Genomic DNA, 16,379 nt, shown 5'->3' on the forward strand with positions numbered 1-16,379 from the left:
AGAACAGAAACACAAAAGCATTTTATAAGAAAATTAGCGAGCAAAACAAAACTTTTAAAGGAAAGATAAAAGGCATAAAAGATAAAAATGGAAAAGTATCAGAAAATGATGAAGAGTATAAAGAAATTTGGACTCACTATTTTAAAGAATTATTAACAGAGCAAGAAGATCAAGACCTAAATGAAAACGTAGAAGAAGAGACAATGATGTTAGGAAACCAGCTAGAAAGACCAACAAAAGAGGAAGTTGAGGAAATTATAAATAGCAGCCGTAATGGTAAATCTTCAGGATCAGACGGGATCAATATGGAACTTATAAAATATGGTGGTGAAGAATTAAAAGAAAAACTGAACAATTTAATAAAAGACATATGGGACGAAGAAAAAATGCCGGAAGAATGGAACAAAGGACAAATTATCACGATTCATAAAAAAGGAGACCAACAAATGTGTAATAACTACAGAGGACTGACGCTATTAAACACAGCATATAAAATTATGTCGACCTTAATACATCGAAGACTGACCAACGCTATGACGAATATCATAGGACACTATCAATGCGGATTTATTAAGGGAAAGTCTACAACAGATGCCATACATACAGTTAAACAAATTATGGAAAAAGCTCATGGATATAAAATAGAAATTGAACTGCTTTTTATAGATTTTCAGCAAGCATTTGATACAATAAAAAGATCAAAATTAATGGTAGCTCTGAAAGAAATGGGAATACAAAACAAATTAAGACGATTAATAAAAATGACAATGAGTAGAACTGTAGTGAGTATAAAAACTCAAGTAGGAGACACAGAAGAATTTGTCATAAATAAAGGGGTTAGACAAGGAGATTCGTTATCAGCAACCCTGTTTAATCTTGCCCTGGAATACATCGTCAGGAAAATAAACAAAGGTACCCTTAGAACTAGAGAAGGACAAATAATAGCATACGCTGACGATATTGTGCTAATAACAAAAAATAGAAAAACAATGGAAAAAATGTTAAATGAAATGGTAACAGAAGGAAAAGTAATGGGATTAAAAATAAACCAAGAAAAAACAAAAATAATGAGATTTGATAAAAACTTCGAAAACAAAAAGGTTAGACTAGGCGAATACATTTTTGAAGAAGTCGAAAAATTTAAGTACTTGGGAATATTAATAACAAACAATGGAGAAAGAGAAACAGAAATCAAAGAAAGGATTATTACAGCAAATAAGACCTTCCATGCAAATAAGAAATTACTAAAAAATAAACTATTGAGTAAGAAATCGAAAATGAAGGTATACAAAACAATAATTCGACCGACGATGATGTATGCAGCCGAAACCCTCAGCATGACAAAAAAACAAGAGGAAAACCTTAGAATACAAGAAAGAAAAATACTAAGAGCAATACTGGGACCAATAAAAATAAATGAAAATGAATTTAGACAAAGAACGAACCTTGAGCTACTGGAAGAAATTAAGGAAGATATAGTGTGTAAAATAAAACAACAAAGAGCAAAATGGCTAGGACACGTATGGAGATCAGGATCAACTACGACGATATTCTCAATATTGGAATGGACACCAGCTGGCAAAAGAAGACGTGGAAGACCAAGATCTACATGGTTACAAGAAGTTGTAAATGATCTCAACAAGGCGGGCATACGACAGTGGAAAGGAAAAACCAGAGATAGGACACAATGGAGAAAAATAACTGAGAAAATTAAATAAGGAACATGAGGACTGATCTACCTCAAAACATAGATCTAGAGAGCGTAAGCGGCGTAACCCCTAAAGGGGTGTTTAGCCACATATATATATATATATATCATATAAACGTAAAATATAGTAGGTCCACTATTTTTTATATAAAAATAAATATACCTTTCAAAGTTTAAATATAAGTACATTTTTCATCTCACTGGTTCTTAATCTTAATATGTATAAAATAGTTGTAATATCTTAATATCTTAATAGTTGCAAAAGACTGATTTGTTTTGTACATTCTTATGACAAATAAATAAATTGAAAAGAAAAAAGCGTGTAAACCATTTATTTCCTAGCTGAGTTCGGCTTACAAAGCCATCTTCAAAGCTATTCTACAATATAATAACCTTATGTAACAATGTTTAACTTAATTTGTTTTAATTTTAAAAAATACGACTGCAAAAAAGGGATTCCATTGTTAAAAGAGAGAAACAAACTTTTTCATCAAAATTTAAAATTTTTGAAAAAAGTCATCAAAAAAGTAACACTAAAAACACATTAAAAGTTTGGTTATCATACTGGTGTAAGCACCGATCCATCTGGAGCATAGGCGATACGAGGCAGACTGACCAGAATCCTATGCTGGCTAATAATGCTTTTTCAAAAAATAACAACTGACAAGTGTCATACTTGGGATCTATCTATATAAAAGGCTAGGACGACAAGTTACACTGCATGTCCTGTAGGGTAACTATATCTAGGTAAATATCACCTAGGAAAGAAATTTGAACTACTAACATCTGACACTTCAATCATATTTTGTTCTTGAAAGGATACGTTTAATTAATACTACTAATAATATTAATTGCATATTAATATAATTATTAGTTACTATAATTTTAAAGTAAGAATCAAAATAATATAAAGCTTTAGGTTAGTTTAGATTTAAATTCCTAGCGCCACCTAGGAAAGAAATGTAAACTACCAACTGACATTTCAACCTATTGAGTCAATCATGTTTTTTTTCTTGAAACGATACGTTTACTTATTATTACTATACCAATAATATTAATTACATATTATAGATAATAATTACATATATAATTAATAATACAATTACTTTTTTTTGCAAAATTGCCAAAAATGTTGGTTTCTGTAATTTAAAGACAAAACATTTAACTTTTTCTAATTTATATGTAATTTCACTGGAAGTAGACACTAAAGTGAGGCGAAATCGGCACTGACGTGTGTTTTTAATGCATAGGCAATAAATAATTTTCAAATCAGAGGAAGCTGAGTGGTCTCTTTGCTTTAATATGCACCGCGGCATTAAGGCAATTTTTATCGCTCATGTGATTTATTAACCTCACTGTACTCGGCTAATAAACTCTACAAAATTGAACTTTAATACTTTTTTATTTAAATAACAAGTAAGCTGACACCAAACTTCTTTACAGAATAAATGCCACAAAGCAAAAGTGGAATAAAAGGAGACAAAGTGGATGTAGGTGCTTTGCATAAAGCTGTCGAAGACGTCCTTGAAAATAAGGTTCCGGTTCGACAAGCTGCCAAAAAATATGATATTTGTCGATCAACCTTATCTAATCATATTCGAATTCATGTAAACTCCGAACGTCCTACATTCGAATACAACGCGAACAAAGATGTTAAAAAAGTGTTTTTACTTGAACAAGAGTCACAGTTGGAGCAGTACTTGACACAGGCAGCGCCGCTTCATAATGGACTTACGAAAAAAGTTGCAAGAATCTTAGCATTTCAATACGCACGTGAAAACAAGATAAAAACATCAGACAATTGGACTTCAAATGCAACTGCAGGCAAAGAATGGCTAAGACACTTAACACACTGAATCGGCATCCATTATTGTCGTTAAGGAAACCCGAGGCTACAAGCCTGGCAAGGTCAACTAGTTTTAACAAAGAAAATATCCAAGCTTTTTTCAACAATCTTAAAACAGTAATGTCACGCTATAAGTTTTCCCCTGCCAATATCTATAATTTAGATGAAACCGGGAATTCTTCAGTAAATGCCCCACCTAAGATAATAGCCTTCTATCTATCTATATAAGGATTTTTACATCTGTCGCCGCCTTCCTTCTTTCAGCCAACGTCTCCAATCCTTTCTGTTCTGCCATTCTCCATCTCTAAGGTCTCGTCTTTCCATGGCCTCGTCCACTTCATCCCTCCATGATCTTCGGGGTCTACCTCTTTTCCTCCTTCCTATTGGGCTCCAATCCGAAATCTTTGCTATCCACCTTGTATGATCTGTTCCTCTCACATGTCCATACCAAATTAAACGTTTTTCTTCGATGTAGCTGAGTATGTCTTGTTCTACTACCATTCTTCGTTTTATCTCCTCATTTCTGATGTGATCCATTTTTGTCACTCTGCAGCTTCTTCTCATAAACTCCATTTCAGTTGCCGTGATTTTGGAACTGTTTCGTTTATTTATTACCCAATTCTCTGCTCCATAGGTCATTATACTGCGTACCAAGGTGTTATAAATTCTCTTTTTTGTATTTCTGGTAATCTGTTTATCACACAGTACCCCGTTCATTTGTTTAATACATGTTCTTGTCTGTACTAATCTGCTGGTTATCTCTTGCTCGGTGGTTCCATTTTTTGAGAGTATGAATCCTAAATATTTGAATTTGTCAGTGCCGTTAATTTCCCTATTATCGTCCATTTCCAAGTTTCTCACTGGTTCTTGCTCTGATGTTAAATATTCGGTCTTTTCTAGATTTATTTCCAGTCCATTTTTTGTGTATTCCTTTTCTAATTTTCGGAGCATATAGCACAGATCTTCTTCATCTTGAGCCGTTACCACTTCTATCTGCAAAGCTTAATGTGTACAAGAAGTTGTCCCGGATTGGTATTCCCATCCCTTCACATTTCCTTTTCCATGGTTTTAATATTTGTTCGAGGAATATCTTGAACAGTGTCGGAGATGTAGAGCATCCCTGCAATAAGCCTTTTGTGGTCTTAAATTCGTTGGAGTATTTATTGCCGGTTTTAACTCTTACCTTGTTGTTGTTGTAAAGGTTTTTTAGGGCTTCTATTAATCTCTGAGTTATTCCGATTTCCTTCATCGTGTTCCATAGTTGTTTTCTGGGGACCATTTCATATGCCTTTTTTAAATCTATGAATGCCATGTGTACTGGTCTATTTTTTGCCATTTTTTTTTTCAATTAATTGTTGGAGTGTATAAATGTGATCTATGCAAGATCTTCCTGCCGTGAACCCCGCCTGATCTTCTCCGATTTTATTTGAGATTGATTTTTCCAGTTTTTCTTTCAGTATTTTTCCATATAACCTGCCCATACATGCTATCACACTGATACCTCTGTAGTTCCCGCATTTCTTTTTATCTCCCTTTTTATGTATCGAGGTTATATATGCATCGGACCATTCTTCTGGTATTTCGTTCAGGTTTATAGCGTTACTGAACATTTCGTGTATAATTCTGTGTAGTTTGTTCGTTCCGTAATTAATTAGTTCATTAACGATTTCTCCCGGTCCCCCTGATTTTTTGTTCTTTAAAGTCTTTATGGCATTCTTTACTTCGATTAATGTTATCTCAATCTGTTCTTCATTCTGATTTTGTTGTTGTTCCTGTTCTGTGTCGGTCTCCATGAAATCTGGGCGGTTTTCTGTGAGTAGTTCTTTATAGTAGTCTTCCCACTCTTTTTCTGATATGTATTGTATTTGGACCTTTTCGTTGTTATTCTTCCTTAAAGATTTCAGTATTTTCCAGGATTCCGAATTCCTTGTTCCTCCTATGTATTGTTCAATTTGTGCACATGTTTCTTCCCATTCTTCATTCTTTTCTTTTGCCCTTCTCCGTTTTAGTTCTCTGTTTTTCTCTTTGTACTTAAATAAATAATAGCCTTAAAAGGTGTAAAGCAACTGGATAGTATGACATCTGGAGAAAGAGTGGTCAATGTAACTCTGATTGCTGCGGTTAATGCCATCGGTAACCATGTGCCGCCCATGTCGATATTCCCTCGCGTGTTGTTCAAGGACCACATGTTACATGGTGCATCACCGGGTTCAATTGGAGGCGCAAATCCATCAGGATGGTCAAACGAGAAGCTTTTTTTACACTACTTGCAGCATTATATAGCCCAAGTTAAGCCGAGAGAGCAAGAAAAGTGGTGTTAATACTCGATAATAACGAGTCCCATATTGCAGTTTCCGTGATTGATTTGGCGAAGGAAAATAATATTGTGCTATTAACGTTGCCGCCACACACCTCGCACAGAACTCAACCTCTTGACAGGACTGTTTTTGGACCATTCAAAACCTACTACAACACCATAGCTAATGAGTGGATGATGACCCATCCTGGACGTCCTATAAGCTTGTATGACGTAGCTGAACTCGTAGGCAAGGCATTTGCAAAAGCATTTACCACTGCAAACATTGTCAAAGGATTTGAAAAACAGGGATATGGCCCCTATGGAATATCTGTCGTCCTATGTAACAGATCGCCCAAATCCAGAATCAGAAGAGAATCCTAATATAGCATCTTGCTCATCAAGCCTTCAACTATCCGCAAATCCATCAACATCAAACTTGACACCGACACTTCCTCTGCAGTCTAATGACAACAAGGCAAATAACGCTGACTTCAAATGCCCATTTGTAGTGCGCCCATTCCCCAAAGCCGTGGCTCGAAAGACTTTTCAAAAGGGACGAAAGCGTGGTAAAACAAGAATTTTGACAGACACCCCGGAGAAAGAGGAACTATTGCAAAGTAAGGTGAAAAACCAAAGTCAGTCAAAAGGAAGGTTCTCTACGATAGTTCAGATGAATCTCATGAAGAGAAGAAAAATATAACAAAGGATTCAAGTGACGAGGATTTAGAAACTATTCTGGCAAACGAAAATGAACATTATTCATTAGAACAACAGGAAAATGAAGAAATACTGAGCTCTTCTAAGTTAAGAGAAGGTGATTTTGTTCTCGTAAAATTGGCCAGTAAAAAGAATATTGCACACTATGTTGCCAAAATAGTTGACGTTTTAGATGACGAATACATGGTCAAATATTTAAAAACAGTTATTGGAAACAATAAATTTGTCTATTCAGCTGAGGAAGTCTCTTGTGTCTCCGAAGGCGGCATAATAAAAAAACTGCCTTCACCAGATTTGGTTGAAACATCACAACGCCAACAAAATATGATGTCCTTTAATGTTAAATTTGATACATACAATGTAAAGTAATCATGTTTGTCATCTTATAATTCATGTAATAAATAAGATTTCGTTCGTTTGTGTTGTTTCTTCTTAATCGAAGGTAATTTGTTCTCTGACCACAGGTACAACATAATGTGAACAAAGGTACAACACAGTGTCGTACCTTTGGGCGACCTGTCAAAAAAATTTCAAAACTTTTTAAAAGGTAACTGAAACGAATCCATAGACCTATACTTTGTCATTTATAGATAAAGGTTGTATCTACTTCTCTATGCTTCAATGGTCGCTATAAAGGAATTTTTAAACATTTTGAGCCAAACGACATGAAATTTGCCCAAAGGTACAACACTCTCCCCTATTAAAATCATTTTTTGTTAAAAATCAAAATTATTTTTTATTATATCTGTGTATGTATATCAAAATTTGAAACAATGTTCTGTAATCATTGGATATATTACGCAACTTCTTGAAATCTTTGGTATAATAGTAGGATTTTACGCAGTCGTCATTATTTTTTATGCTATTCGGAATCGGAAATCAGTGTCCACCACACCGCCACTCCACCGCTACAGCGAACCGAGAAGAAAGGAAAGTGTAGGTAAAATATATTATAGTGCAGTATATAAACTGTATAAAAATGTGAATACGAAGAGGTAAGCATGCAATTTTTATCAAACTGTAATAATTGTAATAATTAGTTGGTGTTAAATAAATGTTATGAGAAAATATAGCAAGATAGTTACCTGTTAAAACTAGCTGGACAACAATCAACGATTTAGATGTTAGAATTATTATTCTTGTTGAAAAAATCAGTATCGTTCCTCATATATTTATTTAAGGATCTCTTAATTTTTTATATCCGTATTTATGTTATTTTGTCCTCGAATTTAGGATTCATAGTCTTTAATAAATAATAACAAAAATTTTAATTTAGCTCGGCGGATCTTTAAAATTGTACATTCAAAATCATATAAATTAGAAAAAATTATATTTTGACAAAACTATAAAGGTAAACTTACATCGTTTAGTAAAAAATATGTTCCCCTTTGGCTGCAATTACTGCTTTTACCCGTTTTGGCATAGATTCTATGAGATTCTGACAGTTCCCAGATATCGTTTTATCTCGAAACCAAACCTGAATGACCGCTTCTATAATTTTTATTTTTGTAGTATAATCGATTTTGCGTAGTCTAGCTTTATAAATTTATATTATTTTCAATGGGGTTGAGATCTGACGAATTACCGGGCCAATCTAAAACGTTAATTTTCTTATTTTTGAAAAATTTCATCATTTGCTTTGACTTGTGACAGGGAGCAGAGTCCTGTTGAATAATCGCTCCTCCTTGGGGCTGACACTTTTGGAGTTCTGTGTCCAAACGCTGCTCCAACATGGATTTGTATTTTTGGCTGGTCATCATGCCTTTGATTGATACCAAAGATCGAACCCAAATGTATAAAAAACAGCCCCAAAACATTGTTTGACTGGATGTTTTACGGTTTGATCAATATGAGATGGTGTAATGTTTTCACCTTCCATTGTCAGACTTCCTGTCGAATTTCGACCGCTTTCCCTGAACTATAAAGTCAGTTTCATCTGTAAATAGGACTTTCCTCCAGTCGTCTACAGTAAAATTAGAGTATTTTTTAGCCCACGATAGCCTTTGTTTCATCATTCGTTTAGTTAGAAGCTGTTTTTTCTGTGGACGCATTGCCCTTCTACCATTATTCAAGTCTTTTCCGGCAGTTTAGTCATAAATCACTACACCTGATGCTGCTAGATCTTGTTGGAGCTCTTGGCTTGTTTTTCTTGGGTCTATTTTGCTCTTTCGAAGTAAAAATCTTTTATCTGCTGGTGTTGTTTTTTTCTTTCCTGTTCCTCGTTTACGCTTCCAAATCTTACTTACTACCCCCTGACTCAGTCCGCACGTTCTTGCGATTTCTGTTTGTGACATAGAAGTGTGTTCAGTTTACGTGATAACACAACACAAACTTAGTGGGAAATGTCCTAAAACACCCTCATATAAAAGTCAGAGAAAAGTAAGATTATGTTTTCAATGCTTGGTCAGTTGTAAATGTGTGGACAGTGTTGCCAACTATGAATATTCAAGAATGTCACAGTGATTCCATTAATTCACACAATACTGTATTGTTATTCAATTTACACCAATGTGCAAACGCAAACATCACCAGAAATATTAATAAATGAGGACCCTAGAAGTAAAGGGATATAAGTGACAAAAAGTAAATTTTGAGTAAACGCCGTTCAAAGTTGAGCCTTCACTGAAATTGTCATGATTTTTTAACCCTAGTTTTTCTTCTTTAATTTAGTAACTGTAGGCATTATTATTATTATTGGTAACAAAAAATCATAATTTTATTGACTTTACTAATTTTGGAGCTATTTTTATGTAGCTAAGTAGCACTTGTACACTTTTACTTCTAAAAAATGCAACATAAAGGTAAAAAATATAAAAAGATCATAAAGTTTTTGTACAAATTTATTTTTCACCATAACTCTAATACATAATTAACTTATGATTCATCGACATCAGTGTCGTTGTTGAAACCACAGTCTTCGTCACACTCATTATAACAATGGCCACTTATAAAAAAGCGATGATCCACTGTTTGAATATTAGTGTTTCTGACAATGTAAAGCCCAAATTTGACTGTCAGATGACTCTTATTTTGGCCTCCACAGTTGTCGCTAAATGCAGTTATGTGTTTCACAGATGGGGAAGGCTTCTGATATATTTTAGGAGACAAGATGATATTTTCTGACATCCACATGACGCCTGGCCTTCGTGTCACATAAAGAAATGCGTCGTTCCAATCTATAGGTTATGGACCCCTAAGTTATACGTCCATAGTTGCTTTAGAAGTTGACACATTCGGAGTCGGCATATTTTTTTACAAGTCTAAGATGATCGCAACTTTGCTAGCATCCTTTAGGTCATGACCCTCATCTTTTGCTGTTCTTACGGCTTCCGCCCTACTCAAGTGAAAGATTTTTTCTGTTGCCTAATTTATTTTTATCTAAAATGTTTCACATTTATCACAGATGTCTGTACTTGGCCTTTTGAAACTACGGTTGAACTGAGTGTTAAAAATATTCCTGTTCTTCCTGTTTTTCCTCCTTACAGAAATCACAATTAAGTTTGTAAATTATTTTCAAATTACACTCCTGAGGAAGATACCTCCTTTTCGGAGTCTTACTTCTAGTCTAGTGGCTTCGACAGCTAGGAAACTCTTTTATGATTTCAATTACTCTTACAGAAATTTTGTTCGGGGGTGATTTCTTTTCTCTTTTGCCTATTCATAACATGCCTGAGGAAACTTTTTTGTTTTCAACTACAGCTTTTGCAAACGTTTGTTCTAGACATCAAGCTGTTTACATACTCTAAAAGTTTCCAGATTATAAAGACATGACACCTATTTGTTGCTAACTGCGTTTAGTTTTTTTCTTTTTATAGGCTTAGCCTATATGGACCGATTTAGAAAAGCTGTTTGGGAGATTCCAGTGCCGAACAGTGAATACTCTTTACAAATTGAAAGTCTTTGTTCTTGTGAAATAATATTGGTACATTTATTCCAACAATGATGATTTTCAAGTTCTCGTAACATTTGAGGTTCATGATAATTTTTTGTGTATTTTTCCATTTCATGTGTTTTTTGTCCATGTAAGCTCACCTGAATTTCTTGAAATTTTAGCCCTGTTTTTCCACTTATCTGGCCTCTGAATCCTTTTCTTGCCAGTCTGCTTTGGCGGTGGAAACGCTAGCAGGTAAATTATCTATCACTGGCTCGTACAACCCAGCAGTTTACTTTGGATTCTAGCTATACCAATACCCATCCAAAAAGAACAGTGAACAGGGGTACAAGTGCACTAGTATTTCTTCTCTTCCAAGCCCTACTCATAGTTGGCTTGGAGGCTAAGTAACTTACCGGTAGAAAGCAGCACCTGTTAGACTTATCGCTTAGATCTGTTTACCTCCAAATAGAAGGAACGATTTCAGTCCAGCGATGCTGTTTTCTCAATATTTACAAAAATGTCACTTATACCCCTCTACTTCTAAGGTCCTCAAATAAAACTGATTAAATTCATTTAGTATTTAATTTTTAATTTATTTAGTAACCTTAATTAGTAATTAGTATAGTATAGTAAACTGAATGATTACTATATTTAAAATGTCATTAATAAAATAAATTTTTCCGTCGACCGTCCATTTATGATCAATTTTAACACCCTCATAATCATTGATTAATGACCCCTATTAATGAATGATTTTCTATTAATGAACGATTTTATTATAGGCAACACAACATACTCGTACATTGCTTGCATAAATTAATTAAACGCTCTGTGATTGGCAGTGACCTGTGGTGTAAGCAACCAAACACATACGTATTTATATTCCCACTAAAAAATTAATGTAAAATGAAGTAGCCGCTGTTAGTACTATCTGTCATTAGTGTCATTGTATGTCATTATTTACTTTATTGTTTAAAATTCTGTGTATTTGAAAAATCAAAGGATGGATATTGACGAAGAGTTTAATTTAACTCTACCAGAATTTCTTCTTCTATCACAGAATTTACAGAGGTCCAAGAAGACTTAAATATAAATTTGTCAAAATGCTATACAGCAGATAATCATTTATCAATATCTTCCTTTAATTTCAGTAATTGCACCATTTCGAATATTAATGTTTACTATAATAAAACTACCACTAAGGAAACTTTGAATAAAGTCAATGAAAGCTGAAAAAATTGTTGTTTATCGTTAAGTAAATAAATATTTAAACTAAGATATCTTTATTTCTGAAAAGTACGGTCAACGGAAAAGTTTTGTAACGAACTCGTGAATTAAAATGGTGATTAACAATCTCGAACATTAACGCGCTCGTTTTGCTCACGCGTTAAAATATCTCACTTGTTAATCGCCCTTATTAATACACTTGTTACTTAAATAACTATTATTGTATGTAATAAATTATATATAAATGTTATATTCATTTCATCTGATTTTAATAGAACAAAATCCACATAACATTCGTAGTGAACATAAAATATAGGAAATTAAAGAATTTATTTTCCAAGTGAAGTGGAATTAAATTTTAAACAACAACTATTTGAAACCCACTGATCATTGTGTAGTTACAAACCGGAATTTTAACATGGTTTGGACTTTTTTTATAGGAAAAGGAAATTGATATCTCTCTTTTGTATCTGTAGGTAGATCCTTGATCTATTTTTAAGCAGTTTTATATAATTTTTTCGCAACAAAATATTCTTATCACTTATATCAGTGTGGTCCAACCTTTTAGACGTTGCGGGCCGTATTAAATTTGAAATTATTTTGAAGGGCCAGAGAACTGGACTCGTTCAAAAAAAGTTTATTTTAAAAAATAATATATAAACGAAATATTATTTAAAAGTATTTTATTATCGTATACGTCTTACTTGTTATGTTTAAAATTTAACATAAAATAAAAAATCAATGGGATATTTGAGGCAAGGGTTTATCCTCTACTAATATTTGCACATATATAGCTATGCTAGTCGTAGTGAGTCTAATACACGCTTCCAGAGAATTGTTTTCCATGCGATTACGTGTTTTAGATTTAATATGCTTCAAAGCAGAAAATGTACTTTCACATAATGTACTACCAAACATTGAATATGGTTCAATGCAAGAAGTTTAGGAAAACGATCCTTGGAGACTAACTTCCAAAAGGTGCTAATGTCTTCATTTTTCTTTGCTTGAAAAAACGAATTGGACTGTAGATCGCACAGCTCTAATTGGTATTCTGCTGATTGGTTCTAGATGTTGACTCCCATTGGATTGTTAAAAAGCTCAAGATCGGGTTTTAATGCATCAAATTCCGAAAACCTTTCATCGAATTCTCTTTTTATTTCTGTAAGAACTTTTGAAAACCTTGAGAAATCGACCATGGTTTCTTCTTGATTTATTTCGAAACACGTAGGAAAATGTGTGAGGTTGTTTATTTTCATGCAGTTCTCGAAAAGATCAAGTTGATTTCGAAATGTCTCAATTTGACAAACCAACTGTGATACTGTCTTATTTTTTCTCCTGGAGTTGTAGATTTAATGTGTTCAAGTGAGAGGTAATGTCTGTTAGAAATGCCAGTTCATGAAGAAATGTTTTATTCTTAAGCTTTGTTATAAATACGTCTGTGTTAATAACAATTATCGTTTCAAAAAACAGTAAGATCTCTTTTCTTAAAGAAAAAAAATTTCTAAGGCATTTACCTGCACTCAACCAGCGTATCTCTGAATGTAGGAGGACGTCCTTATATTCAGTATTTAATTCCTCCAAGAAAGAGATGAATTTTCGGTGTCGCTGAGCTCTGTTTCCTCCTCTTAAGCTGTTTACTATCTGCACTACAGTTTTCATAGTATCGTTGATTTTAATTATCTTTCCGCAGAGAGCCTTTTTCCCGCAAAAGTGCAGCCAATCCCGTTATGCGTCCCTTCATTGCTTTTGCTCCGTCGGTGCAAACGCAAGAGCACTTTTGAAAACCGCCCATATTTTTCACAGCGTCACTAACTGCTTCAAATATATTTATACCTTTCACCCTGTCTTCCCTGTGGTGCAGTTTTAGAAGTTCCTCAGTTACACAAAAATCTTCACCGATGCATCTAACAAAAATTAATAGCTGATTTTTGTCAGTAATATCAACAGATTCGTCCCAGGCTAAGGAGTAGTACAAACAGTCACGAACTGTGTCGACCATTTTTTAAATACATGAGTATTTGGCTCATCAACTCTTCTAGATACAGTTTAATGGGAAACTGAAACACATTCAAAATTTTTGGCCATCTTTTCATCTCCAAAGGATCGCGCCATTTTAACGGCACACCGCTTGATCATTTCTCCATCTCTAAATGCTTTTTTACTTTTGACAAGCTCTAAACATACTTCCTATGATGCTGCTAAGCTTAATGATTGAACAGCTGTCGGTTTTGTAAATAGAGATTTTTGTTTATTCAATTTAGCTTTAAGTTCTTTTACAAGAGTATTGCGAGCTTCACCTTGATATTTGTCCTATTTTGTTTTGTGCTGGGTTTCATAATGCCTACTTATATTGTATTCTTTTGATACCGCGAGTACTTGACAACAAATAATGCACTGAGGTTTACCTTTTAATTCGATGAAGAAATATTGGTTTTCCCATTTTCCTTGGAACGTACAATTCTCTTCGAAAATTTTACGTTTTATCGCATTACTCATTCTGAATTTAACATTCAATTTATTCGCCACTGGTAATTCAACACTACACGTGCAGCTGACTGAAGCTAACTGTCCGCTCAACGGGAGTTGGTGTTCAAGGTTAACTACTTTCTTAAGATTATGGAAAGTTAGACAGGATTGGAACAGGTAAAAGTTATCAATGGCAATATTTTTGAAATATTTTTGCGGGGCCACAGTTTAACGAGCCTCGGGCCGCATGCGGCCCGCGTGCCTGAGGTTGGACCACACTGACTTATATTATCCATTAGTATTATACTAATCTTTATATTTATTTTCTGTTTCAGACATTTAAAAAACAAAATTGTGTCATAAATAAAGTCAACGCAGTGTTAAACGTATTTTTAAGGCCCAGTAAGACGATGGCACAGAATGAGATTCCACTTCATTTAGCAACAGAAACAGGAAATCTAGATGAAGTTCAACGGTTGACTGAAGAAGGAGCAATAATTAATGAAGCTGATTCTGATGGTTTTACGGCACTACACATAGTTACATATTTCGAACACATAGAAGTAGTCAAATATTTATTGGCACACGGGGCTGATGTGAACGCAATAGAAAATGAGGGAAGAAATCCTTTATATTTCGCTACTGCCAATAATAATCTTGAAATCGTTCGATTATTAATTGAAGCTGGAGCAAGTATGCAGTGTTCAGATATTAGTGGAGATATGCCAATTCATGTTGCAGCCAAAGTGGGATATGCAGAAATTGTAAAATATTTTTTAGAAAATGGAATAGATGTAGATATTAGAAATGAAAGCACCAAAATGACCCCTCTTCATATGGCTGCCCTTGCAGGTTGCATCGAAATTGTAGACTATTTGCTAAAAAATAACGCTAACGTGCATCTCAAAGATTGTCAGAATCGGAGTTCTATTCATTATGCTGTTTATGAAGGGAATTTTAAAATTGTTCAGGACCTTATAGAAAAAGAAGTTGATGTAAATGTTGGAGACATCAAGTGGACTCCTTTACATTTAGCTTGTAGACACGGGCATTTAGAAATTGTCCAGTTACTTTTAAAACACGGCGCAGTGTACTCGAGCCTACAGGGGAAATCACGGAATTATTCTCCACTCTATTTTGCTGTTGAAATGGGACATCTAAAAATTGTAAAATATTTTATCAGCATAGGGGTAGACGTGAATTTCGGTACAAATGAAGAGTATACTCTTCTGCATGCAGCTTGTAATTGCATGCACGATCAAATCAAAATAGTTAAATTTTTGATTGAAAATGGTGCAGACGTTAACAAGAAAACTTTATCCAAAGGAGTTACTCCTTTATATTGTGCGATAAACCGGACGTGTCCAGATATTGCAGAGTTCTTAATTCTAAATGGAGCTGATTTAAAAGAAGTTGAATATAACGGCAAATCTGCTCTATCGATTGCCTTAAAATATGTGTCAGATGATTATCCAGAGTGCAATGGCAATGTACTTGCAAAAATAATAATCAAATACACCGTGTTAATTTACAATCCCAGTGAAAAATGTATTCAAGATGATTATCCTTTCTACAAAGAATTATCGCAATACTACAATGACTGCCAAAACGAAATAACGAGTATGAGAAGTGTCATAATAAAGAATAGTACTATTTCATTATATCAGATAATTTGTAACTTCAATAAAGGTAACTCGTTTGTTCAATATCTATGTAACGACAATATTAAAAAAGAGTTACAAAATATTGGAGATTACCTTAAACACTTTTCGATATATGGTAATATTATGCCGTTGGTTCAACTTAATGTTAAAAAAGGATTTCAAAAAATGGAATTACTTACAGATGCTGACTTAATAATGAAAAAGATTGCACCAAAGTTGCCATCGGAAATAAGATGGAAAATATTGGACTACTTAAGCATGACTGATCTTAAAACTGTGATACAATCAGATTTATTTAAATAAAAATGATTATTTGATTTACTTTATTCTTTATCAAAACGTTAATATTTATACCGCAAATATATACCTTTAATACAGAATGGTCCATATAGGGCCTGTTCTAGGGTTTTGACCCCACCGGGCAAAACAAAATTTGGCGTCCTTTCATTTAATAATATTCAAATTTTCTGCACATTAAAAAAAATAGTCAAAAAATCGTTCTCTATTTGAAGTTATCCTATATAACATTATTTTATTAAAATTATGATTATCCGAATCTCTGGATACTTGAAATTAAA

The 16,379-nt window shown here is 33.8% G+C and overlaps 1 protein-coding gene across 1 annotated transcript in view; it reads left to right on the plus strand.

The window, feature by feature from the left end:
- LOC140440503 (uncharacterized) overlaps positions 1 to 16,111 on the plus strand; it is a 112,055-nt gene extending 95,944 nt beyond the window's left edge. The window contains exons 8-11 of the mRNA XM_072530917.1: positions 5,906 to 6,096; positions 6,146 to 6,470; positions 6,524 to 6,930; positions 14,473 to 16,111. Coding sequence (XP_072387018.1) covers positions 5,906 to 6,096; positions 6,146 to 6,470; positions 6,524 to 6,930; positions 14,473 to 16,104 — 2,555 coding nt within the window. The 3' untranslated portion in view covers positions 16,105 to 16,111. The remainder of the gene's footprint in view (positions 1 to 5,905; positions 6,097 to 6,145; positions 6,471 to 6,523; positions 6,931 to 14,472) is intronic.
- The last annotated feature ends 268 nt before the right edge of the window (positions 16,112 to 16,379 follow it).

Source organism: Diabrotica undecimpunctata, chromosome 1, assembly GCF_040954645.1.
Source record: "Diabrotica undecimpunctata isolate CICGRU chromosome 1, icDiaUnde3, whole genome shotgun sequence".
Classification (NCBI taxonomy): Eukaryota; Metazoa; Arthropoda; class Insecta; order Coleoptera; family Chrysomelidae; genus Diabrotica; species Diabrotica undecimpunctata.